The following is a 24,952-nucleotide window of genomic DNA, read 5'->3' as shown; positions in this document are numbered from 1 at the left end:
ATTTTAACCGCCAAAAAAAAGTTGTACTTTCTCAGCATTAAAAAATGGATCAACGACAACCAACAGAGGAGGAACAACTCAAACAAGAGCAACAAGAGATGAAAGAGATTGAGGCTCAATTATCTCAGCAACAACCATCTCAAAAAGAATATCCGAGTATATGTGTTGTTGATCACTCATTCGGTTTTGAAAGTTTAAAAAGAAACAACATTTGTTTTGTTAAGGAGAATATCCTTGTAACAACTGTAGGAAATACCATTCAATTCTTTGATATTCGAGACAAACGACATAGGTGGATCACTGTGCCAGGAACAGGTGGTCTGGGAGCAGTTGCAGTTCATCCATCAAAAAAATACATTGCAATTGGCGAGAAGAGCCGAGAGAAACCTTTGGTCCGAATTTATGAATTCAAAATAGAATCAGATGATATTGATGGAATTTCATTGGAGCCATTTAAAACATTACGGAATGGTACTTTGAAGGCTTTTTCTTCTATATCTTTTAATGCTAAAGGTGACAGGTTAGCTACTGTTGGATCCGATCCAGATTATTTACTGACAATTTGGAACTGGCAACAAGAAAAGATTGCTCTACGATACAAAGCTTTTGGCCAAGAAGTGTTTTCAGTATCTTTTTCTTCATCAAATGATGGTCAATTAACTACAAGCGGAACAGGACACATTAAATTTTGGAAAATGGCGAAAACATTCACAGGGCTGAAGCTAAAAGGACAAATCGGAAAGTTTGGCAAAGTTGACATTTCTGACATTGCCAGTTGTGTTGAGTTGCCTGATGGAAAGGTTCTTTCAGGGTCAGAATCTGGGTTTTTATTGTTATGGGATGAAAATTTGATTAAGTGCTTGTTTACTAGAGCAAACGAAGAACCTTGCCATGTTGGAGGAATAGAAGTTGTGTTTTTTGATGAAACATCAAAACAATTCGTGACAGGAGGAGGAGATGGTTTTATCCGATTTTGGAATTTTGACAAGATTGATTCAGCAGAGCCTGTTGATACAAATAATATTATTTGCTTAACGCCAACTAGAGAGGTTATGATTGATGAAGGAGTTTCTATTATCACTATCGTTCGTGAAGGAAATGTTTGGGTCGTACAAGACTCTAAAGGAGCTTTTTGGAAGGTACAAATTGACGAAAATGAGCGTACTAAAATATTAAGCTTTCATGCTGGAGCTATTACCGGATTGGCAACATCTCCATGTGATCATGTTGCGGTCACTGGTGGTGAAGACGGAACAGTTAGATTGTTTGATTATTTCTGGGCCAAAAAAGAGGTTTACTCTTCCAGATTCTCTTCTGGTGTTTCAAAATTAATATGGAATCCACCTCATGTGGATTTGGAAGGTCTAACTATCACAGTTGGGTTTAATGATGGATCGTTGAGACTTCTAAAACGATGCGAAGATTCCTTTTGTTTGATGAACGTTGTGAAACCACACAAACAACGAATTAACGATTTTTGTTACTCTAACAGCTCTAACTGGCTAGCAACATGTAGTGACGATTGCACTATTTTCTTTTTAAACTCAACCACCTTTGAACCAATTGGATATGCAAAGTTTGAAAAGCCTGCAAAGAGTTTAATACTAACGTCGAATAGCAATGAATTACTGGTTCTGTTTAAGGACGGTACCATAGTACGATTAGAAAGTCCTGATCCTTCATCTCTTGATACATCCAAAACTTTTGAGTTTAAACCTATCACGAAACAGGTTAATTTTTCACAATTCTTAAAAAAGATAGAGCCTCCGAAAAAAGTTAAACAAGATGAGGATGAAGAGGAAGAAGAGGAAGAGAAAAAAGAAGAAGTTAAAGAGGAAGTACCTGTTGGAATTTATTTTGGAACTACATCTCCTGAAGGAAATTTACTTATTAGCTTAGAAAAACCTCAAGGAGTAGTGGAGTATGAAAAATCAATTCTCTCAGAATACTCATCAGACATTGTATATCCAACGAGAATAATTGGAACTTATGAGTCTATTTGCTCAAGCATTAAGTACTCTTCATGTGGAAACTACTTGATTCTTGGCTTTAAGGATGGGTTTGTGTGCCTCATGGATTTACAAGCAGGTACTGAGCACCGTTTCGAATATGTGCATGATTGCATGCAAGGAGAAATAACAACTGCAGCTACAAGCTTTGACGACAGCTATCTATTAACTGTTGGACGAGAAGGATGTTTCTTTTCCCAAAGAATTCCAAAACATGAAAGTCAACAAGGTCAAAAACCAGTGCTAACCTTCAAATCTGAGGAAAAGGAAGTTGAAGATCTCACAGCCAATCAATCTGTGAGCATTGAAGAAGCGAGAGAGCAAGAAGAGATCAACAAGAAACAAGAAGAAGCAAGGAAACGAAAAATGAAAAAACAACAAATATTGCAACAGATCAAAACGAAATATATGGAATTATTGAAAGAAAATGATAAGAGGGAGCCAGAACTTCGGTTGTCTCGCGAGGAAATTCAAGTAGATGTTACACTAAAAGACAAAGTGCTGGAGAGCAACAAACGATTGCTTGAGGAAACTAGAAAAGAGATGGAATGGCAGTCTGCAAAACATGACATTGCACTCAAGAAACTTAGAGATCACTTTATCGATTGCTTGGATGTTGAGAGGATTGTTTTGCGAGCGTTCAAGAGCGGAAAAATTGTGACATCCTTCAAGACAAGAAAATTAGATGAAGATTTGAAAAAAGAAATTGAAAAAGTGCACCAGCTCATAAATGAAGAAATTCATCGAAAACGAGCTTTAAGGAATCAAATTCAGGACGCTCCACCTCACTTTGAAACTCATGATGTAGAGAATACGCCTCCTTCAGCTACCAATAAGAAAAAGAAGTTGAATGGAACAATGTCCAATTTTGAAAAGCAGGAAATTTTGAAAAGAGAAAATGAAGAAAGGTCGAGATTGAGAAAATTATTGTTAGAAAAGAAGCCTCTTGATTCGGATGAAGATCCCGAAGAAATTGCAGAGATTCTCAGGGCTCAACAAAACATGGGAGACTACAAGCTAAAAACGAACAATGACTACATCGTACCTGATGCTCAACGAGTAACAACAGAGAAAAAGTTAAGACAAATTACTCTATTACAAGAAAGTATGCACACTCTGAGAATGGTGTTCAATGTCCGATTGTTAGGTCTTCGAGATTTGAAAATGAGATTAATTGAAAAGTTCAGAGGTTACAATGAAAAGATACAAGAAATCAATAACAAAATAGGAATTCATGAAAAATTGTATGAACCAGAGCTGAATGATGAAGAATATCCAGAAAGACGAGAAAATATTACCATGACTGAGATTGAAGGTGAAGACCAAGAGAAAGTAGAAGAAAAAGCAAATTCTGTGTTTTCAGGAGCTTCTAAAAAGTCCAGCGCCAAAACACACCTACACAAGAATAAGGAAAAGGATGAAAACGGTATTCCAATATCCAGACTGTCAGAGTTAGAAATTGCAGAGAAGGAAGCAGAATATCAACGGTTGTTGTACGAAAAAAATAGATATTTGAGAAAGCAAGAGAAGCAAATTGAGAGCTTTGACACTGCCATAGAAGACCTACGAAGAGAAAAATTCAAGCTTGAAGGTGACTTGAAATCTGCAGACTTAAAGCTTTTGCTTTTATACAGAGAGTTGAAGATTTTACGTGACTATGAGACGAAGGATATACAAAAAATTCAAGAGCTCCTTGCCAAGAAACAAGAAAAGATTGCCATTCAAGCACAAATCTCTGAATGCCAAGAATTACTTAGACAGAAGAAAAAGGAAGTACAACAAATCAAAAAGCAAAAGTATTTAATTCAAGAGTTCAACAGTCTCGTTCCACAAAACCATGCAGCGTACTCTGAGCTATGGAAATTGTTTACTGGTAATGATCATGATGACGATGATGAAAATCTATCCGATGTTGATTCCACAACAGGAGATAGGAAGGATAAAATACCTCAAGGATGCAGTGAAGAATTATATCATCAAGTGTTTGATCTGAAGGTTCGAAGAATCGAACAAGAAAAGGCACTGAATGCAATAGACAAGGCCGCCAAGAGCATCAAGACCAAACGTGAGGGCTTCCAAAAAATTGAAGCTAACATTATTAAGGATCTCAACAAAATTGAGGACACCATTCGAGAGACACAAAGGGAAAAGCAACACAAAATTAATGACTTGGAAACCATTGTCGTTCTCAAATTCAACCAAATTCAATCCTTAGTGCAAAACAAAATTCCTGCAGATTTGTCTGATCAAATTGTGTTCACAAACAAGTCACTGCAAGGTTTATTTGCAAGAATTCGAGAGCTGTCAGAAGAACGAAAGATTCTACGAAGGAAATATATGGAACTACAAAAAACTCAACGAACCATGCTTAAAGAACAAAAAATATTGGAAGAAAAATTCCAAAGTGAAAAAGACAAAGTCCGTGAGGTGCAAATGCTAAAGTTTGGAAGAGAAATTAACTTGGAGGAAATGGAAAATGCAAAAATTGATTTAGAGGCTGAAGAGCTCAAGTCTGAATTAAATTTGAGAGAGCAAGAATCATCAAGAATTCAGAAGGAATGGGATAACAAAATTACAGAGTACAAACAAACCATGATTAAGATTACCTCAGAGAATACTCAACTTCTCACTAGAATTTCTGAGCTGAAAGCCAAGCAGCAAGAATTAGAGCACTATTTGAACCTTGCACAAAATACTGTCATTGAAAGAATGGAAAGAGCCATTACAACAACAAAGGATAACACTACACAGTATAAGCAACTCATCAACGAACAGAATTCAAAGATTGAAAGTGTTAAGAATGACATTGCGATGTTGACGTTTAAGGCATCTTCTATGGGATACTAGTTATCATCTCATGTAGGTGTGCCGCCTTCGCGAAATGTCATGATCACTGTAAATAAATTATTGAAACATGTATTTAGACAACCTATTCCATCTTAGTGTCAAGTGTATAAAATTGCACCACGTACAATAATAATGTGAACATGATGAAGTGAGCAAAACTAAAAGTAGTGCACATCAAAGTGAATAAATCTGGATATCTTTGTGGAGGTTGTACAAAGTGCATTGTGAGGTGAATTGCTACCATTCCTATCAAGCTCAATACCACAACCATCTTCAACAGTTTTCCTAGCTTTTCAAAATTCACACAGCTTATCATAATTGACAAAATTTGTACAAGAACGTAAACTAACTTCAAGTTGTCCTTAATAAATAATGGATACATGCTAAAGCAAGCGACAATGTTTAAAAACGGTATCAATTGAGATAATGATGCTTTCTGAATATTCTGAATATAAATTAGCAAGCATGGTAGTAAGGGAAGCAAAATGGTCTTTTCATGCACCTGAAAGGAAAATAAGTAGAATGCGAAGGATACAATGGCCAAATTAATGAAGAATAAATTCTGCAAATAGCGTGATGATACAGAGTTTCTCAGTGACCAAACCTTGTAGAATAAGTGTAAGCAAGAAGGAAGAGCAACCACTAGAGTGGATATTGTGGAAAGCCTAACAAGTGCTTTCTCGTTAAAAAGTTGATTCCATTTGATGAAAATTGAGGTAGAGCACCAAAAACTAGCTACTTTGTCCTCAAAAAGTCCTCTCTTGAAAGGAAACATTCGGTGAATCACTTGTAAAAATACATTCAATCCATTACTTTGCATAAGAAAAGGTGCAAAAATTATTCCAAATGATGTGATCACGCTCAGAGCGACCACCATAAACGCCTTAGGTCTGCTCAAGCTTTGTGCAAGAATATAGAAGAAAAAGGAGAGAGAATAATAGAGAGCCATTTGTTTGTAACAAACAGAACAAACAAATAACAAGCACGCCAAGCTCAAGCTTAACAGGTTAGAATCATTCTTTTGGAATTGTATGAGGAAATAGATGGAAAGTAAAGTCAATCCCAAAAATATATTATTAAATTGGAAATGGCCATGATCAATTAGAATTAGGGATGGAAAGCATATCAGCCAAATACATTCCCACATGGAATTCTTGTATCTTTCTCTAAATTCCATCAATAACAAAAAGCAAGCTGGAATATATAATACTAAATCCGAAACAATGACTGATACTCTCATGAACATAACAGTTTGATGAGATTGATTTCCTCGAGAGGACAGGAAATCAAAACATCCTTCACACAATCCAAATAGATCACTAAACTTTCCCATTAAATAATGATGAAAAGCAGTGAGTGGAGGATAATCCAATCCCCAATATTCCAGATCATAGAAATACCACTCCGATATCGGTAAATGTTTGGTAATCTCTATCCAATGTCTCTGTGCTTCAAAATCTCCATACATTGGAGGATTTGATTTTCCAGAATGAGGCTGGTACATGGCTATACAAATTCTAAATAGCATTCCGATGCTTGTTATCAATAATAATAAACTTTTGAACCTTTCTGTATTTAATTGCAGAGAATAATTTAGAGAATTATTTCTCTCATGATTCATTGCTATTTTATGTGATCTTGACGAAGAATGGACTTCCAAAGATTCACTTGTAGACATTTTTTGTCTTGAACGGTTGATAAATCTGTAATTGCACTGAATTTTCAATACCATCAAAATGAATTTAAAATATTCAACACAACTCTTGGATCACAACTAAACACATTAAACACTTGTTCACATTAATTTGACATCGTTGCCTGGCCATTCGTCGAAAAGTTTGAACTTTGAAACAAAAAAATGAGCCAACAACAAAAGAAATCATCATCGGTTCAACAATCAACATCATCATCCTCTCAGAACAAACCTCAAGAAAAGAAGAAACTGGATGCCCGTATCAAGACATTGATTGAAAATTGCGTAAAAACGAGACACCGATCGTTTTTCGTGGTGGTAGGAAATAGAGCAAGAGAACAATTGGTGAATTTACATTATATGCTTGCAAAGGCTAGAGTAAAGACTTCACCTTCCGTTCTTTGGTGTTATAAGAAGGATTTGGGATTTATTGCGTAAGTATTAGTCAATTCATTTCATCGGGATGACCCTTACATTGAATTAACCGTTCCGATAGTGATGCCAAGAGTAGAAATAGAACCATCATCAAAAAGTACGGAAAACAAGGAGATGATGAAGTACAAAAGCATCTCAACACACCTTTCAATTTGTTTTTGTCTGCGAATGATATTCGTTATTGCTACTTTAAAGAGACTCAAAACATTCTCGGTAATACTTATGGAATGTTAGTTTTGCAAGATTTTGAAGGAATTACTCCAAATGTTTTGGCGAGAACTATAGAAACTGTGGAAGGAGGAGGAATGGTTGTTTTATTGCTTCCTGAAATGCAATCACTGAAGCAATTGTATACAATGACCATGGATGTTCATTCTCGTTTCAGAACAGGTCATGAAGATGTAGAAATTACAGCAAGATTTAACGAAAGATTTTTACTATCTCTAGCTTCATGTAAACAATGTCTTGTTGTGGACGACCAGTTGAATATTTTACCAATTTCTTCACACATTAAGGATATTAAACCAGTGGTATTGGATGAAGAAGAGAGACTTGAAAACCACATATTATCAACAAAAGAAAAAGAATTACAAGATTTGAAGCACAAACTTGAAGAACATCAACCTCTCGGAACTCTAGTTTCTCAAGCAAAATCTTTGGATCAAGGCAAAGCAATTCTAAAGTTTGTTGATGCAATTTCAGAAAAAACTCTCCAAACGACAGTAGCTCTATTAGCTTCAAGAGGTAGAGGTAAATCTGCTGCTCTCGGTCTTGCTATTGCTTCCGCAGTTTCGTATGGCTATTCAAACATTTTCGTCACATCACCAAGTCCAGAGAACTTGAAGACTCTTTTCGAATTCATTGTCAAGGGTTTAGAAAGTTTGAAATATAAGGATCAACAAGATTTTGAAATTGTTCAATCTACAAATCCTGCTTTTAACAACGCTGTTGTGAGATTGAACATTTTTAAAAATCATAGACAAACTATTCAATATATTCAACCTGAAGATAGTCAAAAATTGGGCCAATGTGAGTTATTGGTAATCGACGAAGCTGCTGCCATTCCTTTGCCTCTCGTTAAGAAATTATTAGGCCCTTATTTGATTTATATTTCATCAACAATTAATGGTTATGAGGGAACTGGACGATCGTTGTCTTTGAAATTACTAGAACAATTGAAAGAGAAAGGACAAAAACAATCAGGGAAATTGGCTTCAGGTGCACGAAAATATTTCGAAATCAAACTTGAAGAGCCAATCAGATACGGTGAGGGTGACAATGTCGAACGTTGGCTTTACGATTTACTCTGTCTAGATGCCACATCAGCTGTCCCAATTACCTCAAAGTGTCCTCATCCATCAGACTGCAACTTGTATTATGTCAACCGTGATACTCTTTTCTCTTACAACCAAGCTTCTGAAGCATTTTTACATGTAAGTTTTGGCTCTTATTGTTTGTTGAACGTTGTCTTATACTACTTTGGTCAATAGAATATGATGTCTTTATATGTTTCATCTCACTACAAGAATACACCTAACGATCTGCAATTAATGTCAGACCATCCATCTCATCACTTATTCGTATTATTGGGACCTATTGATGAAAATTCTTCCTCACTTCCTGATATTTATTGTGTTATTCAAGTATGCATGGAAGGTAAAATCAATAGACAAACAGTTCTTGCAAACTTATCAAAGGGTCTAAATCCTGGTGGAGATTTAATTCCATATCTTGTTTCTAGACAATACCAAGAGTCAGATTTTGCTGCTTTATCTGGAGTACGAGTTGTGAGAATTGCTACACACCCTGAATATAAGAGAGTAAGTATTTTGTTGGAATGAATGTCATTTCTAGTGATTGGTATTGTTCATAGATGGGTTATGGTACAAGAGCTCTTGAATTGCTCACCAAGTATTATCAAAATGAAATTCAAAATCTAGATGAAATTATTGAAGAAGAGCAAACTCAACAAGTCACTGAAGTGAAAGCTGTTGGTCTTACTCATGAAGATATCAAACCACGTAGTAAGAGTGAATTGCCTCCATTGTTGCAATCACTTGAAGAGAGACCACCAGAACCCGTTCACTACATGGGTGTTTCTTATGGTATGACTCAACAACTTTATAATTATTGGAAGAAGAATGGATTTGCTCCTGTTTATATTCGTTTAACATCTAATGAATTAACAGGAGAACACTCTTGTGTCATGCTCAAGGCATTGACAACTACTCCACCAGAGACTAGAAAATGGCTGGATTCATTTGTTGAAGATTTTAAGAGAAGATTCCTTTCATTACTAGCTTATGACTTTTCTAATTTCAATGCAGCTCTCACATTAAGTATTCTTGATTACAAGATGGAAGACTCTGCTGCACTTGGCTCAAAGTCATTGACTGTTGCTGAAATGGATCAGTATATTTCCAAGTTTGATCTTAAAAGACTTACTTCGTACTCTAAAAACTTGGTTGATTATCACGTAGTGTTGGATCTTCTTCCAACTCTTACTAGATTTTTCTTCTTGAACAGGATGCCTTTCAATCTTTCGTATGCCCAGGCTGCAATCATGATTGGAGTTGGCTTGCAACATAAGAAGATTGAAGATGTGGGAAAGGATATTGATTTGCAAAGTAATCAAATTTTGGCACTTTTCAACAAGGCAGTTCGAAAGTTTGTCAAGTATTTCAAGATCATAGACAAGCAAAGATTTATTTCAAATCATTCAAAGAAATCAAAGGATGACGATGATGATGAACAAACCATGAACAGTGATGATGAAAATGATGTTGAAAATGATAAGGGCAATGTCGATTTTGATGAGCTTGACAAGATGGACAGTGACGACGAGGATGAAGAGAACAATAAGAAGCCTGCAAATAAGGAAATTCTCGATCTTTTCGAAAAACCACTCGAAGAAACTGACGAGCGATTCTCAACACAAAACAAGAAGCGAAAGACCATTGCCAAAGAACAACAAGAAGAACCTGAAAAGAAAAAGAAAAAGGATGATCCAAAGAGAAAAGAATTTTTACAAGAAGTAATCTCGAAAGGCGAATATAAAATAACAGGTATTTCAGAAGAGGATATTGAGAAAGGAATCGAAGAAAGTGGTGGCCTTACAAGCTCGTCCATCAGCGTAGGAACTGACAAGGCAAACACAGAGCCAAAGGAAGTGAAAAAGTACATGCTCAAGAGTGAAAAGGAAATTAAGCAAATTGAAAAGCAATACCAAAACAAGTTTTTCAAGAAGGGAGGAAAGAAGAAGCGTCAAGTGAAGCATTAATAAATATGAGTTTAATATAAAATTGGTTTCATTTTGAAATGCATATTAATGATCGTTAGGGCCATGTCCTTCAGGTCTGCAGTCAAATAATAAAAGTTTTTAAGACCTTCTGGATCTTTTGACTTGGCGACTTCAGAAAGAGTTTGTATCTTTGTTGTACAGAATGAAATATGTCTCCTGTCCAGAGCAATTTCTAACTCTGATTTTCCTACATTGTCAGGTAGTGGCCACTTCCTGTCATCCTCACTTTCAAATGTTCAAGAAATGTACTGTAAACTTGTTCTCACTTACTCTAAAATATGTGACTCCAAAATCATCTTTTTCAATTGATCTAAAACGATATCAGTGACATATACCTGCTTTTTAATTTCTCCATCTCCTTTATAGTCACTATTATTTGTGTATTCAAGCAATCCATCCGAATGAAATATTATTTCAAGGTATTCATGACCAAATCTTCCTTTATGTCCAACATACTATCGGAAATAAAATGAATCAACAAATTATTGATGATCAATATGATATGATCAGCAATTGAATATGGAATATAATATTTCATTCCGATGATCATCTTTTGAGCCTTTAATCTTTCAAACCTACGTAGCGAACATAAAACCGACTTTGTTTCATTTTTTTAATTTAAAAAAAAAATGGCACCAACTCAGGAACGCCATCAATTCTTCAAACTCGGAATCAGAGGTGTACTTTTACTGATATTAACGGGCATGATAAATTTTATAAAATCGGATCATATCAACATTGATTGTTCCAATGCAACAACACCCTTTAATGTTATGGCAAATTTAACTTCGTCATTTGAAATTATCCGATTCACAAATGTTGCTTTTGGAAAAGTATTAACCATCCAAGGAAATATGATAAGCAACAATGTTTATTCTCAAACATCTTTTTTTGGATTGTATGCAAGTATTGACAAAATTCCAACAAAAAAAGAATATCAGTTTTACATTCCCTTGAATAAGAACTTTTCTACTTTTTCAAAAGGAAGTGAGCATACTTTTTATTTTGGGATTAGTGGACCTGCATTGTCAAGTGATGTTCTCACCTATGTGTTGAATGTTGATATTCATGCCCCCAATGAGATGCCACAGAGTATTTTGTCGATCATTTTGACAAGCAGTATTGTTATCCTCATTCTTGTGATTTCAACATTTTTGATACAGACTGGAATTTCAATATCGATTGTGTTAGGAGTTGACTTTTGTTCGGTGTGCAGAAAACGAAAGAAACATGGATATGCACAGATTGATAGCGTCTCCATACAGCAACAAGAATAGAATATTCTCAATCTAATGGTTCAAAATCATGAAAAGAGGATGTTGAACTACGAGTTTAATAATTTAGAAGGTGAACATGTTTTGACATAGAGTCATGACCTTTGCAACGAAGGCTTCCAAATGGAATATTGGCTTGCTTCCACATTTCATTCGGTGCTCATACAAAGCAGCCAGTGAAATAACTTTGTGGGCTTGGTCTCCATCCATAAAACCTAAAAGCTTGCTCAATAGCGTCTTTAAGATTGTCTCAGGTGCGATACAGTTGGTCAGTAACAGGAAAAAGTCATCCCTTATTTTCAATAGTTTTTGTGGAGATTGTTCTTCAATGATGGATTTGGCAATATCTTCCACAAATCGTTCCCATCCTGGCAGCTTGACTTCTTGATCTTTAGTGAATGGATATTTCTCAACTTTGGCACTTTCGAGCATTAAAATTGCTCGTCTCAAATTACCGTCACATTTTTCAACAATTTGATTTTCAATGGTTTCAATAAGCTTGATGCTTTCCTTCTTGGCAACAAATCGCAACACTTCTTTAATTTCCTCACCGTCTGGAGCTGCAACACGAATTCCCATGCATCTACTTCTTATTGGAGGAATTATTTTCGATGTTGAATTGGCACAAAGAATCATTCTACATGATTTGGCGTATTTCTCCATAATTCTTCTCAATGCTTGCTGAGCTTCTCTTGTCATGTTGTCAACTTCATGTAACACAATTACTTTCAAATTTGAGGAAGATGCTTGAAAATCCATTGATTCGGTCTCTGCTATTTCTTTAATCATATTTGCAACCACATATCGATCATAATATCCGCTATCGCTTGGTGTAAATTCTACATGATAACCACTGGAAAGAGCAGTCACTGTAACAGTCTTTGACTCATCAGACCCAACAGCTACATCCTTATTCTCTAATTTCACTTTATCAATTTTGCTTCCATAAATTTCACGAAGTAACGCTTGAATACGGGTTTTCTTTCCAGCTCCCGATGGTCCATATATCAACAAGTGTGGAAAATCACCGCTTGCTACAATATTCTTCAATTGTTTAGATACATCTGAATGAATTTGCATCTTGTCCAGAGTGAGTGGACGATGTTTATCAACCCATAATACCATGATTTATGTGTTCGGAATGTACAACAGAATTAGTAATTGGAAATAATATTATATCAATCAAATAACAACAGTGCAATCACCTCTTCTAGTGAGCAGTAACAGTAATTTGATGATGATGATGGAAATCAATCTTTGTGTGCGCTCCACAACGGTTTATTTTTTCAGCTGAATTTTTGAATGGCGGGTGAAATCGCTAAGCGCAATTTGTGTTCACATGAAATCTTACAAAAGGTTCCGAAACTTGAATAATTGAACAGAATGACAATGTCTATTCAAAAAACCTTAATGTTTCAAATTCAAAACTCGCTTTATTCACAACAGGCCAATAAACACGTGCTCTTCCTTGTTTTTGAAAGCAACACACACTCCTTCCTTTCCAATTTGTCTTTTAAACTCATCCTTTGATGAAATGAGTAGGACGTTTTTCTTACAGGTGTTACAATAATTGGATGATCGTGAAAAAACCTTGTTGAATGAAATATCGTCAAGAGACATTGGACATTCATATACAAGTTCACAATTTTCAATAAATACAGGTTCAGGCAATTCTTGATTACTGACAACACCACAAGATTTGTTGCATTCGAGACCATCTTCCTGCCACTCATCTTCCTCAATAGCATTTTTCGAGTATGGTTTGTTTGCATTCTCGTCGAAATACCTATTCAATGGCAACAAGTGAGGTTTATAGGTCTTTAAATTTTTCACTCTTCTTCTCACCACTTGCATCCAATTCCGAATATTTAAATTTAAATCAAAATATGGAAAATAACAACGAACAAGCGATTTCCAAACGTTTTGCTGAATAAGAGCGAATTGTTTTGAATAGTTATTTTCCAAGTCTTTTCTATATAAATCCGAAGTATCATACTGTTTCGTGGATTGAATTTTCTTTCGTTCCAACAAGCGAATCTTTTCTGGTGATTGATCAAATATCAATTTCAATAAATATCGATCACACTGAGCTAAATAATACAAATCCACCGCAAGTAAATGGGAAACAATTTCTACCACTAATTCTAGCGGAAGAATTTTGAAAACATGTGGAGAGTTTAAAGGAAATTTCTCTTGCATTTTTGTTCTGTCCCAACTCGAATGAACCTTTTACAAAAAAATTGTGAACAAAATATCATACGAATCGCAATGAATTTTTCACAATTTTTACGATCAAACAGCAACAACAATAACCCGAATAATACTAATAATAACAATATTCCAAATTTTTCGACTTTGGCAGATATTGATCAGCAACATGATGATGAGACAATGACGGATGATCAACAAAAAGAAATGGAAAATATAATGCAACCATCCATTCCTTTCCGAATGTTTACGGAACAGGAACAAACCGGCCAAGTGCCTTCTCAACGTTCTCAAATTGCTCTGGTAGCTTGTCCGCCTAGACATTCTCTGTTCTGTCTGGGAGGAGTCGTGGACAAGCCTTCAAACCCAGGCAGTGTGTTACAAGTTTATGAATTTGATCTGAGAACTGGAGTTTGGAAGCAACATTTAGATGGCACACCAAATGAGTCCACTACATCATCCCGAGTGAAAGTTGCAAATTTATGGTCTTTAAAAGCATGTTACCGAAGAGCTGATCATCATATCTGGTGTTTTGGTGGAAATACCGAGTCGACCTTGAGTTCGTTTATGATTCGAGATAATATTGCTCCATATGGAGTATTTTGTTTAGATTTAAACACATTTAAATGGAAAACCAAGTTAGATAGAATTGGAAAATTAAATTGGAGAAGAGCCACAAAGACGGATGGATATCCATTTCGTCTCCCTGAAAACCAAACAACAGCCTCAAAACTTGGAGAAAAACGTTATGGTCATGCCATGGAAATGATGAATGATCAGTCAAAATTTATTGTTTTTGGTGGTGATAATGGTAGTGGATTGGAATTGAACGATCTCATAGAGTTTGATTTTAGAGATTTGTTGTGGAGACCGGTAGAGGTATGTTTGTCACAATTGTGTCGCTCTTGAAATTCATCTTTCTTTATTAGGTTGTTGCAGGTAAAGCACCGCTGATGAGACATGTTCTATGCTCCGCCATAACTAATTCAGACAAGTTTTTCATATTTGGTGGTATGTTTTGAAATTTCAAATTTTTTATCACGTATCTGTATGTATACTATAACTTACTAGGACGATGTTTGGTGCTGAATGCTGCTGACACATCACTACAAAGCTTGGCATACTTTGATTTTACCTGCAAGACATGGTTCAACATTGAGATTAATTACACCTTTCCATCTGCCCGGTTTGCATTGGCATTTTCTGCTTTTCAAGCTTATGGAAAGCCAAATCTAATATCAAAACATAGCGACGTTCATCATAACTATGAATCCTATTACGAATATTTGTGTATGCACGGCGGAAGAAATGATGGTCATAGATTTAATGACACATATATTTACAACATTGAAGAAGAAAGGTGGATCTCATGTAAGCTCGTGGATGATTCCATTGGCATTGCTGAAACTTTGCTTGAACAAGAGAAAAACATGCAAATCATTACCTTGTCGAAAGAGAGAAAAATGAAACGAAAAGAATTGTCCTCCAAAGAAATTATTTATCGAGGTGGCAATATTGGACAATGTATTTCCTATAATGATATCAACTTTAAGAGTTCAAGCTTGTTTTATGATTACAGTTTGGGAATGACCACTTTTTCAATGCCTATGGTTAGTCAATATCCAACTCTTTCTCTTAAATTCATTAATTTTGGAGGAAAAACAGGATTTGATACTTACACGGTCTATGATTCCTCTCTCCTTACTTTTGATCTTACATTTTTCAACTACCAAAATGATCCTTCTCTGTTAGTAGATCCCACTAAAAGTGCTTCCACAGACGCATGCTTGGAAGAGCTCTCTGTAAAATTGTGGGCTCAAAAACAGTTTAAAGATTACTCGATCGTAGATGATAGTAACCATGCTATTGATTGTCATCGTCTTGTCCTCGTGAAAAACAATTACTTTAACAAGATGATTCAATCACATCAATACACGACAGATTTGAAAGCAGACCATTTAGATCTCATACTCAAGTTTTGCTATGGTATTGAACTCACTCCAAGAGATGCTAGTTTATCTTATCACGTTCATCCCACGTTAGATTTTGATTTAAAGGACAAGTCCATGATTGATTTTATTGATCTTTATTCAGTGGTCTTTGACATCCAATTTCTTGAATTACTTGATTATCTTAGAAAATTATTAACTGTTACAATGACCATTGAAATGGCTATTAAGATGTTCAAGGAGCTTTGTACCCTTCTCCAGAGCAAGGCTACAGAGCCTCTAAACGAATTAATTGGATTTTGTGCGGATTATTTACGTTTTACTGTGTTACCAGAAATGGAAATTCTTCGAGATCATGAACTGGAAATATTCCTTAGCTCAAACAACTTTTCATTGCAAGAAGGTTCCTTATTCCATTCTTTAATATCATCTTCTGTTCCTCCATCCTTTAACTTTAAGAGTTATGTGAAGAAGAGAGTCATGCTTGCACGTGAATACATGCATTTGAACTTGATTGCCCTCATGTCTCATCCAGAAGATATCAAACTTACTACATTTTCCAATATTGTAGTACGTTTGGATGATGAAGCTAGTTTCGAAATTGTAGCACCATCCGCATTACTCTCTCTACGATTTGATTATTTCAATAATTTAATTTTTAACAAACTTTTTTCAGAATACCAATCCGACATTGAACTACCCATGGAAGTGTTTTATCAACCACATGCCATCCATCCTTTACTTAATGTGGCAGTTGTTTTATATTATGCCTATACGAACGATGTGGCTTTGGAAAAGGTATTGGCATGCAAACATGTATTTCCAACACAAAAGAATGGATGTATTCATTCTGAACAAGTCATCAGCCACCATGACGAGAAACCACACACACTAAAATCTCCTCAACAAGTAGAAGAAATTACCCAAGATATCCTCATTCAGTACATTATTGACATTTATTCATTGGCAGACTTTTTGGCATCTCTCTCCATGAAAGAAAGTATTTTGAAATATGTACGAAGATTGATTGCTACTGAAAAACTTGGAGTCGAAAAAGTGACAAGTATTTCTCAAGAACTTGCATCAGATGAAATTACCAATGATTTATTAAGCGAGATTTCAGAAATGTTTCGTGATTGCGCTGATGACTATAGCTCTCTACAGAAACAAGAAGAACGAAAAGCGAAACTTTTTGTCAAGCCACCTCTTGAAACTCTAGATATTGAGTATTTTGAAGAAGAAGAAGAATAGAATGTTGACGATCAATAGGAGAGCTAAGGATGAACTTGGAAAAATGTTGCAACAAATGACAAAGCTTTTCATCCATAGTACCAACAGAGATGATGAACCATCACGGTCATTAACCACATCCTTGCCTCCTGCGACCCGTGAACAGCAACAATCACCTCAGGAAACGATCCTCAAAATTAAACATCCGAAAGTATTCATTGAAATGATCGAACATATTTCATAAATCGAATGAAATATTCTTGTTGCCGTGAGAGTGCACTTTTTGTAATACTCTGAAACAATGGAATGATGAAACTCTCAAGTGGTCCGTGTCCTTGTCCGTGAGAAAGATGAAAATGGAATCTCGAACATGAAATACTCGGAGCAGAAGCGATCCAGAAAACCTGGAGTATGAACTAACGTCTTCAGTAGAAACCTTAGAGTTTACATTGTAAGCGTCCACCACAGCAACAGTTGACAAAAAAAATTGCCTAAAGCGTTCCTTTGCTGATATTACAACAGGTGCCATCTGTAAAGCTTGAAGATGCACTCGTTTATACGTCTCGGTATTATATTCGAATAAGGGTTTCAGTTCTTCTCGTCAAAAACAGAATGAAGTTAACATTTTCACCATTGAATATGTGAGTGAGGGAAAACCGCTTGTCATTTCTTCCCTAATAGCTTACAAGTGTTACAGAGGGTAAGCTCAGTAGGATCTCAGTGGCTGCAATTCAACATCTTTGTACATATCAAAGATAATAACAACAATGATTATGTGTAACGGATGATCAACATTTTAATGAGCAGTTGCTGATTTAGGGTCTTTGGAGTCTTTGGAAATTTCGGAAGATTTTGATCCCTTAAAGAAATTAATGGCCATTTTCACTACAATCTTTGTGATAATCATGAACCAAAATAGATTCAATAAGAACAGTAAGGATGGCAGGATGATTGGCACACGTTGGTGATAGGGTGAGAAATTGTATTGGTCTGCATGATAGAAAATGTGAACGTTTTGGACAAAGCACCAAATCACTCTGCATACTAAAAACATCAACCAAAACAGCAGACCATTCAACTTGAACCATACTGTTTTCTCGTAATGTAAAAATTCCATAAACCAACGGTGTTGTAAAAATGGTGTAGTAATTTCAGTAATTAAGAGAGTAATGCAATATAACACGCCAATTCTGAAATTCAAACAATACAAAATACCCAAAATGCAAACTAAATGGTGAATAATCATGCTTGTGTTATCAGGAAATGCTTGTGGATATCTGAAAGTAGTAAAAATTAAATCATGAACAAAATATCCAACACTAATTCCTAAAACTACTTCATAAGATATTGCCCATCCATGAGCAGCGTCACCCCATGTGGTTGGTTCGTTTACTAAAACATAAATAGCTGCAATAGTAGAAAACCATGCATGGGTATACGAAATAACCTTATTATAGAACGCAATTTTGTGATTTTCATTGATTTCTGGTTTGCCAAGCTGTTTAATTCTCTGTTCGAGAGCGACAAACACAAACTTGTAACAAATTAACTTTACAAGTTGTTCAAATAGGTAACAAAATACAAAACTGCAAGCAGCAATAAATAAAACATTGTACGGAAGAGGTGTGGTGGTAAGGAATGTACATTGAGTGTTATATTCCACAAATGTTGGACTATGGAAATAGCTGTCAAATTAAAAGAACATCGGAGTGTGTTCATGACGCAATATCATGTTGTGTTTGATAGGTGTTGTTACAACAAGATAATGAAATACCATCATCATGAATATCTCAACAAATAATTCCATCATGCTCAACCTACCAATACTTCCAATACTCTTTCTCAAAAATCTCACCCATAAACTCCATCTTCTCTCACAAATTATTGTTCCGAAATGATGACACTTTTGTGAGCGAGAAAAACTCAGAGGATGATGCAAATCACTTCAACTGCTGTAAAATTTTTTTTAAGCCGCAAAATTTCCAACGTTTTCTCTTTCAAAATATTAACGTTCAACATCAAGTTTTTTTACTGAAAGCTCAATGAGAGGCGTTCGAGCGGAAATATAGGAAATCAAGTTTTGGAATCGATGTAAGATGAATAGGTTTTATTGCTTGCTTGCTTTTGTTGAAAAGTTAAGATTTAAAGTTGCAAAATTAAACTTCACATTCAAAATAAAAAATGCTCGCAAACGAAACCGATGAAAAACCGATCAATATCGATCAACAAGAGCCTCACCATGATGATGATACAACAACAACACACAACAACGAAGCAAAGGTAGACACAGGAGATTCTGGTATTGAAAAAATCAAAGATTCCGAAGATAATACTGCTCCTCCTGATGCTTCAAATCAACAACCAACAAATCAATCATCACCAGAAAAGAGAAAGGAAAGAGAATTTGATAATAGGAGAGATTATGGCCGATCAAACGATAGGTATTATAATAACAGATACAACAACGATAGGCGTTCGGATTACAAACGAGATTACAGAAGGGATGATAGATACGATAGCAGACGAGAAGACAGGCCCCACAGTCGCAGAGACGAGAGAGGATATTCACGAAATAATGATAGATCATACTACAATAGGAGAGATGACCGATTGGATCGGAACCGATCTGAAAAGAAGCCGCCTCAACAAGAAAATGTTTACATTCCTCCTTTCAAGCTAAGAAAAATGCAACAAGAAACAACGGACGCATCAAGTGAAGAATTTCAAAAGTTGAATTGGGAAGCACTCCAAAAAACCTTGAATGGTATTGTCAACAAAGTGAATGCAACGAACTTGGCTGATGTTATTCCAGAGGTTTTTGCTGAAAATATTGTCAGAGGCAAGGGATTGCTTGTGAAAGCCATCATTAAGGCACAAAATTCTTCTAATCAATTTAGTAATGTATATGCTGCGCTGACTGCTGTCATTAACACAAGAATTCCAGAAATTGGAGAATTACTGCTTAAGCGAGTTGTAGTGCAGTTTTTGAGAGCATACAAGAGAAACGATAGACAAAAATGTATTTCATCGTGTCACTTTATTGCTCATTTAGTGAATCAGCAAGTGGCAAGTGAAATTCTTGCAGGTCAAGCTCTATCACTTCTTCTTGAAAACGCTACCAATGACTCGGTAGAATTGGCTGTCACATTCGTGAAAGAGTGTGGAAAGACATTGCTCGAGATTGCCCCAAAAATATTAACAGCAGTTTTTGAGGCCTTCAGAAACATTCTACACGAAGGTAAAATTGATAGACGTGTGCAGTATATGATAGAAACATTGTTCAACATTCGAAAACTAGAGTTTAAGGATTATCCATCTATCAAAGAAGAGTTAGATCTTGTGGAAGATGATGACAGAATTATTCATGATTCTATTGAGCTTTCCAGCGATTTAGATACAGAGGATCATCTTGATAACTTCCAATATGATCCAAACTTTGAAGAGAATGAAGCTAGATACAAGGAAATCAAGGAAGAAATATTAGGCGAGGGCGAGGAAGAAGAAGAAGAGACGAAACCTGCAGAATTTGCACAGGAAATTCAAACCCAATCTACTTCGGAGGCTGCTCCCGAATCAAGCACATCAAGTACTACCACAACAAAGCCAACACTTCTCGATCCAAAAACAAAAACCGACGAAGAGTCCACTGCTCTTAAAAGAAAAATTTACCTCACCATCATGTCATCGCTTACGTTTGATGATTGTGCTCACAAGCTTTTAAAATCTGGCCTGGCCAAGGATCATGACATGGAAGTATGCTCTATGATTGTTGAATGTTGCAGTCAAGAGAGAAGTTATTTGGACTTTTATGGAAGTTTGGGAGAACGATTTTGCAGATTATCTGACAATTTTAGGATTGATTTTGAAGAGTGCTTTCGATTGCAATATAGTATTTTGCACAGATATGAAACTGGTAGATTGAGAAATATTGCTAAATTTTTTGCTCATTTGCTCGTAGCAGATGCTATATCATGGTCAATATTTGTGAATGTTAAACTTACTGAAACAGACACGACTTCATACAGTAGAATTTTTCTCAAGGTACTATTCCAAGAATTGAAAAGTAAGCTAGGAACAGAAAATATCAAACAACGATTACTGAATGATGAAGAACATCAACAGTACTATGTCGGATTATTCCCTAAGGATAATCCAAAGGTAGTTAGATTTGCAATCAACTTTTGGATTTTAATTGAACTTCCACAGTTAGCTGAAGGTCTAAAGTCTTATCTAAAAGAAATGGCTACCAAAGCCACAGAATCAAGCAGTAGTGAATCTGAAAGTGAAGAATCCGATAGTAGTGAGTCATCCTCTGACACCTCCTCTGACGATGAAGAATAAAGCAATTTGAAAATAATCACTCTTAAAATTATTACAATCCCTTCAATACTTGGTCCACTTTTTTATCATGCAGCTCTGTTGGCACGGTCCAAATTTGATTACATTCAATATTCTTCTCTTTGAATTCACGCAGCACTTCTTCACTAAATTGGAATTTTTCATCAATATATTGGCATGAAAAACAAACACCAAGTAAATAGGTCTCAAAGTTGTGTTGTCGTTGTAAATGCTCTAAACGTGCAAAGAATTTGTCATAATGTCCTTTTCCTCGCCCTAACCTCTGATTTTTAAAATCAAAAGCCAATCCAGGAACAATCACCAGTAATTTACTCTCGCCATTAAGACAATTCATCAAGTTTTTTCGATAAGGAAGGCTTTCTTCTGGAGGCTCTAATAATTTATATTTGCTCTTTAATTCAAAAGTTCCAAAATCTAACTCATCTTTCACTTGCACCATTTCCATCTGATCATTTTCAGTGGTGATAACAGGAATAAATAATTGCTTTCTTTGTTTCAATGTATCCATAATAATATCCATCGTATTCACTTCAGCTCCCGATTGCATCGGAATATAACAACACACATGAGTGCAATTTTTATAAAATTCGTTTCGATTTAAAACATCATTAGTGATAGTTTTAGATTGTTCCGTGATTTCATGACTTGAAAGTTGAGCAAGCTGCTTTTTGAAAAATCTTCTGAAAATTGCTTTCATTTTTTTTGTCATTCTCATCGTTAAACAAAACAATGGGTCTTGATTATAAATATCTATGGCAATGACATCAAGGAAGAAGGAAATTATCCAAAATTGAGTTCCAAACAGAAAAATGATTCAATTTGGAAGCCACTCATGCAAAAGCAACCTTAAAAAATATGCAATCGGTTTTGTCCTCTTCCCAAACTTCCAGCATCATGAATAACGAAAAGGAAGAACAGTCTTCCTCATCGGAATGGTATCAAAAAGCAGACACTCTTGAAAATTGGCTTCAAAAGCAAATGCTACTAAAATTAATGAAACAATTTCAACCAAATAATTACACAGCAAGGCTTGAATTGTCGTTTGATAATACTTTCACTTCGGAACATGGTGTATCGTTGAATGATCTTTTGAAATCTGCAAATTTGGAATATTGTAAACAATTCTCTAAATCACTCATGTCAGATTCAATGTCATGGAATCATTCTTGGAACCATAGAATAACATTATATACTGGGAATGTCACTCATCTGTCTTTCACCCATATTCCAAACAGACAAGTGAGCTTGGTTAATGCTTCAAACGAATCGTTGGTGATTGGTGGAGGTCTGAATGGAACCATTTATGAAGCTTGTGGGGTGGAAGAAATGAATCGAGCTGTTTCCAATCCTGACACTTGGATCTATCACTCACATTCACACCTTGACACCAAGTGCCCAGTTGGTGAAATTGTCGTGACCAATTCGTTCAAATTGGGACAAACCAATGGAATTGATTACATCATTCATACCACCGGACCAAGAGGAAGAGATTCTGATTATGATGAAGAAACAAAGAGAGATTTACTTGCCAATTGCTATAGAAATAGTCTTTCATTTCACTTTAGGCAATTATCAAAGAAATATCAAGCTGAAGACTTGTCACAAATTTATTCGGCAATTGTTTTTCCTTGTATTTCTACAGGAAAATTTCACATGAATCAGATAGAAGCGTGCAATGTAGCTTGTGCCACAGTTAGAGACTTTCTGTTAGAGGAGAGTAGTAATAATGAATCTCCAATGCATCAAATTAATTGGAGAATAATATTTTGTACATTTAGGTGCAGCGAGCAAGCAATATATGAAACGTTCATGGATTTCTATTTTCCATGAATTTCTAACATGAGTCAATGGATGGATAACAAACGCAGAACGAGCCACTGTCCATTAGTAACATAGATTCTCCATCGCTGTTCCATCTAAAGTTTTGTACATTAAAGCTAGCGCTTGGAATGTCCACACAAGAACAGCCCTCTTTTGACCAGATGTATATTTTACCATTACCAGTGCAGATAGCAAGTCGTGGATGCACAGGATCCCACTGTGCTTGTCTAATTGGTTGTGTTTGAATTACGACTGAGCACAATGACAATTTGCTAGTTTCCCAAATCCATAACGTGTTTGGCATGCTGTCATTTCGAGTACAAAGATATTTGGAATCACAAGACCAGTCCATCAATCCAATACCTTCTTGCGGATTTGCTTTTTTATAATCAATGTTCTTGACAGATTTTATCTGTACTGGTAGCTCGGCAATAACGTCTATATATATAGGACAAAATATTATTGAGAAATCTTCACAAATAATTATTGAAAATACTTACATCTAGTTTTGCTGTGTGTAGTGTTTTTGGAACCAACAAACTCAACCTCTTGAAAAATAACAGGATTATTAGGATGGGTCTCTAAGGAAACAGGGCTAGTATGTTCATAAGTACCAGTAAGATTCCATGTCAAGTGATTCAATAATCTTGCCTTTTGATCAAAGCTTCCAATAGCCAGAAGCTGCCCATTGGGAGACCATTTCACACTTTTCACTCCTAAAAGATCATTATATGCCGAGTAGTGGGCAATTTCAGAGCCGGCTGGCGAGTAAATAGTCACAGAATAATCGAGAGGATGGTCCCAAACAACTAAATAGCGACCATCGGGAGACCACTTAATATCAGTTAAATTCTTTGTCCGTACAGGAAAATGTTTGACTAATTCCCAAGTTTCTGTTACGATAATTGAAATATAGTCTTTGCAATCTCTTCTTTCGGCAAGAGCCATATATTTTCCTCCATTAGGAGTAAAATCCAATCCTTTTGAAGTGTATTTTGGATATTTAATATGAGCTACATGTCCACTAAACTCATCATTTCCTTCCACATTTAAGGACGAATTTTTGAGAGACCAAATTGTTATTCTTAATTGAAAATCAGCTGTAACAAGTACATGTCGAGCGTCAGGAGAAAATCTTGCAAAGCTCACTCCTGCAGGGCCTTCCTCAATTTTACATTTCCATGTATTATCACTGACACTCCATACTTCAACACATGATCTCTTGTACTGAGCACATAATACAAATTCACTATCCGAGCTCCAATCAATCTGGGAAATCACATCGGAACAAGTATAAAATCGAAGAACTTGCAGGGACTCAACATCCGTTATCACAAGTTTGTACCCAGCAGAGCTGGCAATATATTTTCCGTTTGGAGAAAACTTGCAAATTCCAGAGTACTTGAACACTTCGCTAAAATCCATATTGCGAGGCTTTAATGTATTTTTTTATAAAAATTTGGCGGCAAATCAAAGCTGAGGGAATTTCTCGAATTGTTGGTAAATATCTTTACAGTTTCTTCTTTAATTATATTATATAGTATATTATACTGTTTAATTATTCACCTCTTTCGGTCTTTAAATGTTTTGTTGAAGAGGCATATGCCTCTTTCTAAATCCAAAAAAATGCAGCAAATGATTCCGTCATCTTCCTTTATTCCTGCGCGAGTACTGTTAGAACCCTCTTCTTTGAATTTAAACATCATTCCCGAGAGGACAAGTTATTATGCAAAAAGAAGAGATGGTGATTTTTATGGCAATCAATGGGTCGTCGATTTGAGAAGCGGCCAACTAAAAAAACAAAAGTTTTTTGTGAAAGATAAAAA

General features: G+C 35.7%; 13 protein-coding genes across 13 annotated transcripts; 6 read left to right on the top strand and 7 right to left on the bottom strand.

Annotated features, from left to right (window-relative positions):
• Nucleotides 1-44: 44 nt before the first annotated feature.
• On the top strand, nucleotides 45-4,856 carry C9374_009705 (uncharacterized protein; the record flags this gene model as incomplete). Its single annotated transcript, XM_044699922.1, has 1 exon — nucleotides 45-4,856. One exon carries the CDS (start codon nucleotides 45-47, stop codon nucleotides 4,854-4,856), a length of 4,812 nt encoding a protein of 1,603 aa, XP_044555022.1.
• Nucleotides 4,857-4,938: 82 nt separating this feature from the next.
• C9374_009704 (uncharacterized protein) lies at nucleotides 4,939-6,534 on the bottom strand (the record flags this gene model as incomplete). Its single annotated transcript, XM_044699921.1, has 1 exon — nucleotides 4,939-6,534. One exon carries the CDS (start codon nucleotides 6,532-6,534, stop codon nucleotides 4,939-4,941), a length of 1,596 nt encoding a protein of 531 aa, XP_044555021.1.
• Nucleotides 6,535-6,714: 180 nt separating this feature from the next.
• Nucleotides 6,715-10,264, top strand: C9374_009703 (uncharacterized protein; the record flags this gene model as incomplete). Its single annotated transcript, XM_044699920.1, has 4 exons — nucleotides 6,715-6,983; nucleotides 7,046-8,417; nucleotides 8,475-8,804; nucleotides 8,858-10,264. The coding sequence occupies 4 exons, from the start codon at nucleotides 6,715-6,717 to the stop codon at nucleotides 10,262-10,264; spliced, it is 3,378 nt and encodes a 1,125-aa protein (XP_044555020.1).
• An 11-nt stretch (nucleotides 10,265-10,275) lies between these two features.
• C9374_009702 (uncharacterized protein) lies at nucleotides 10,276-10,894 on the bottom strand (the record flags this gene model as incomplete). The annotated part of the gene is made up of 3 exons (XM_044699919.1): nucleotides 10,276-10,510; nucleotides 10,556-10,740; nucleotides 10,865-10,894. 3 exons carry the CDS (start codon nucleotides 10,892-10,894, stop codon nucleotides 10,276-10,278), a joined length of 450 nt encoding a protein of 149 aa, XP_044555019.1.
• Nucleotides 10,895-11,058: 164 nt separating this feature from the next.
• On the top strand, nucleotides 11,059-11,562 carry C9374_009701 (uncharacterized protein; the record flags this gene model as incomplete). Its single annotated transcript, XM_044699918.1, has 1 exon — nucleotides 11,059-11,562. One exon carries the CDS (start codon nucleotides 11,059-11,061, stop codon nucleotides 11,560-11,562), a length of 504 nt encoding a protein of 167 aa, XP_044555018.1.
• Nucleotides 11,563-11,625: 63 nt separating this feature from the next.
• C9374_009700 (uncharacterized protein) lies at nucleotides 11,626-12,684 on the bottom strand (the record flags this gene model as incomplete). Its single annotated transcript, XM_044699917.1, has 1 exon — nucleotides 11,626-12,684. One exon carries the CDS (start codon nucleotides 12,682-12,684, stop codon nucleotides 11,626-11,628), a length of 1,059 nt encoding a protein of 352 aa, XP_044555017.1.
• Nucleotides 12,685-12,996: 312 nt separating this feature from the next.
• On the bottom strand, nucleotides 12,997-13,758 carry C9374_009699 (uncharacterized protein; the record flags this gene model as incomplete). Its single annotated transcript, XM_044699914.1, has 1 exon — nucleotides 12,997-13,758. The coding sequence occupies one exon, from the start codon at nucleotides 13,756-13,758 to the stop codon at nucleotides 12,997-12,999; it is 762 nt and encodes a 253-aa protein (XP_044555016.1).
• Nucleotides 13,759-13,827: 69 nt separating this feature from the next.
• On the top strand, nucleotides 13,828-16,967 carry C9374_009698 (uncharacterized protein; the record flags this gene model as incomplete). Its single annotated transcript, XM_044699913.1, has 3 exons — nucleotides 13,828-14,646; nucleotides 14,697-14,778; nucleotides 14,839-16,967. 3 exons carry the CDS (start codon nucleotides 13,828-13,830, stop codon nucleotides 16,965-16,967), a joined length of 3,030 nt encoding a protein of 1,009 aa, XP_044555015.1.
• Nucleotides 16,968-17,742: 775 nt separating this feature from the next.
• C9374_009697 (uncharacterized protein) lies at nucleotides 17,743-18,814 on the bottom strand (the record flags this gene model as incomplete). The annotated part of the gene is made up of 2 exons (XM_044699912.1): nucleotides 17,743-18,631; nucleotides 18,768-18,814. 2 exons carry the CDS (start codon nucleotides 18,812-18,814, stop codon nucleotides 17,743-17,745), a joined length of 936 nt encoding a protein of 311 aa, XP_044555014.1.
• A 313-nt stretch (nucleotides 18,815-19,127) lies between these two features.
• C9374_009696 (uncharacterized protein) lies at nucleotides 19,128-21,287 on the top strand (the record flags this gene model as incomplete). The annotated part of the gene is made up of 1 exon (XM_044699911.1): nucleotides 19,128-21,287. The coding sequence occupies one exon, from the start codon at nucleotides 19,128-19,130 to the stop codon at nucleotides 21,285-21,287; it is 2,160 nt and encodes a 719-aa protein (XP_044555013.1).
• A 31-nt stretch (nucleotides 21,288-21,318) lies between these two features.
• Nucleotides 21,319-22,002, bottom strand: C9374_009695 (uncharacterized protein; the record flags this gene model as incomplete). Its single annotated transcript, XM_044699910.1, has 1 exon — nucleotides 21,319-22,002. The coding sequence occupies one exon, from the start codon at nucleotides 22,000-22,002 to the stop codon at nucleotides 21,319-21,321; it is 684 nt and encodes a 227-aa protein (XP_044555012.1).
• Nucleotides 22,003-22,160: 158 nt separating this feature from the next.
• On the top strand, nucleotides 22,161-23,135 carry C9374_009694 (uncharacterized protein; the record flags this gene model as incomplete). The annotated part of the gene is made up of 1 exon (XM_044699909.1): nucleotides 22,161-23,135. The coding sequence occupies one exon, from the start codon at nucleotides 22,161-22,163 to the stop codon at nucleotides 23,133-23,135; it is 975 nt and encodes a 324-aa protein (XP_044555011.1).
• Nucleotides 23,136-23,139: 4 nt separating this feature from the next.
• On the bottom strand, nucleotides 23,140-24,551 carry C9374_009693 (uncharacterized protein; the record flags this gene model as incomplete). The annotated part of the gene is made up of 2 exons (XM_044699908.1): nucleotides 23,140-23,564; nucleotides 23,627-24,551. 2 exons carry the CDS (start codon nucleotides 24,549-24,551, stop codon nucleotides 23,140-23,142), a joined length of 1,350 nt encoding a protein of 449 aa, XP_044555010.1.
• Between the last annotated feature and the right edge of the window lie 401 nt (nucleotides 24,552-24,952).

Source organism: Naegleria lovaniensis (assembly GCF_003324165.1).
Source record: "Naegleria lovaniensis strain ATCC 30569 chromosome Unknown tig003, whole genome shotgun sequence".
NCBI lineage: Eukaryota > Heterolobosea > Eutetramitea > Acrasida > Naegleriidae > Naegleria > Naegleria lovaniensis.
This window is presented reverse-complemented; position numbering and strand designations above follow the sequence as displayed.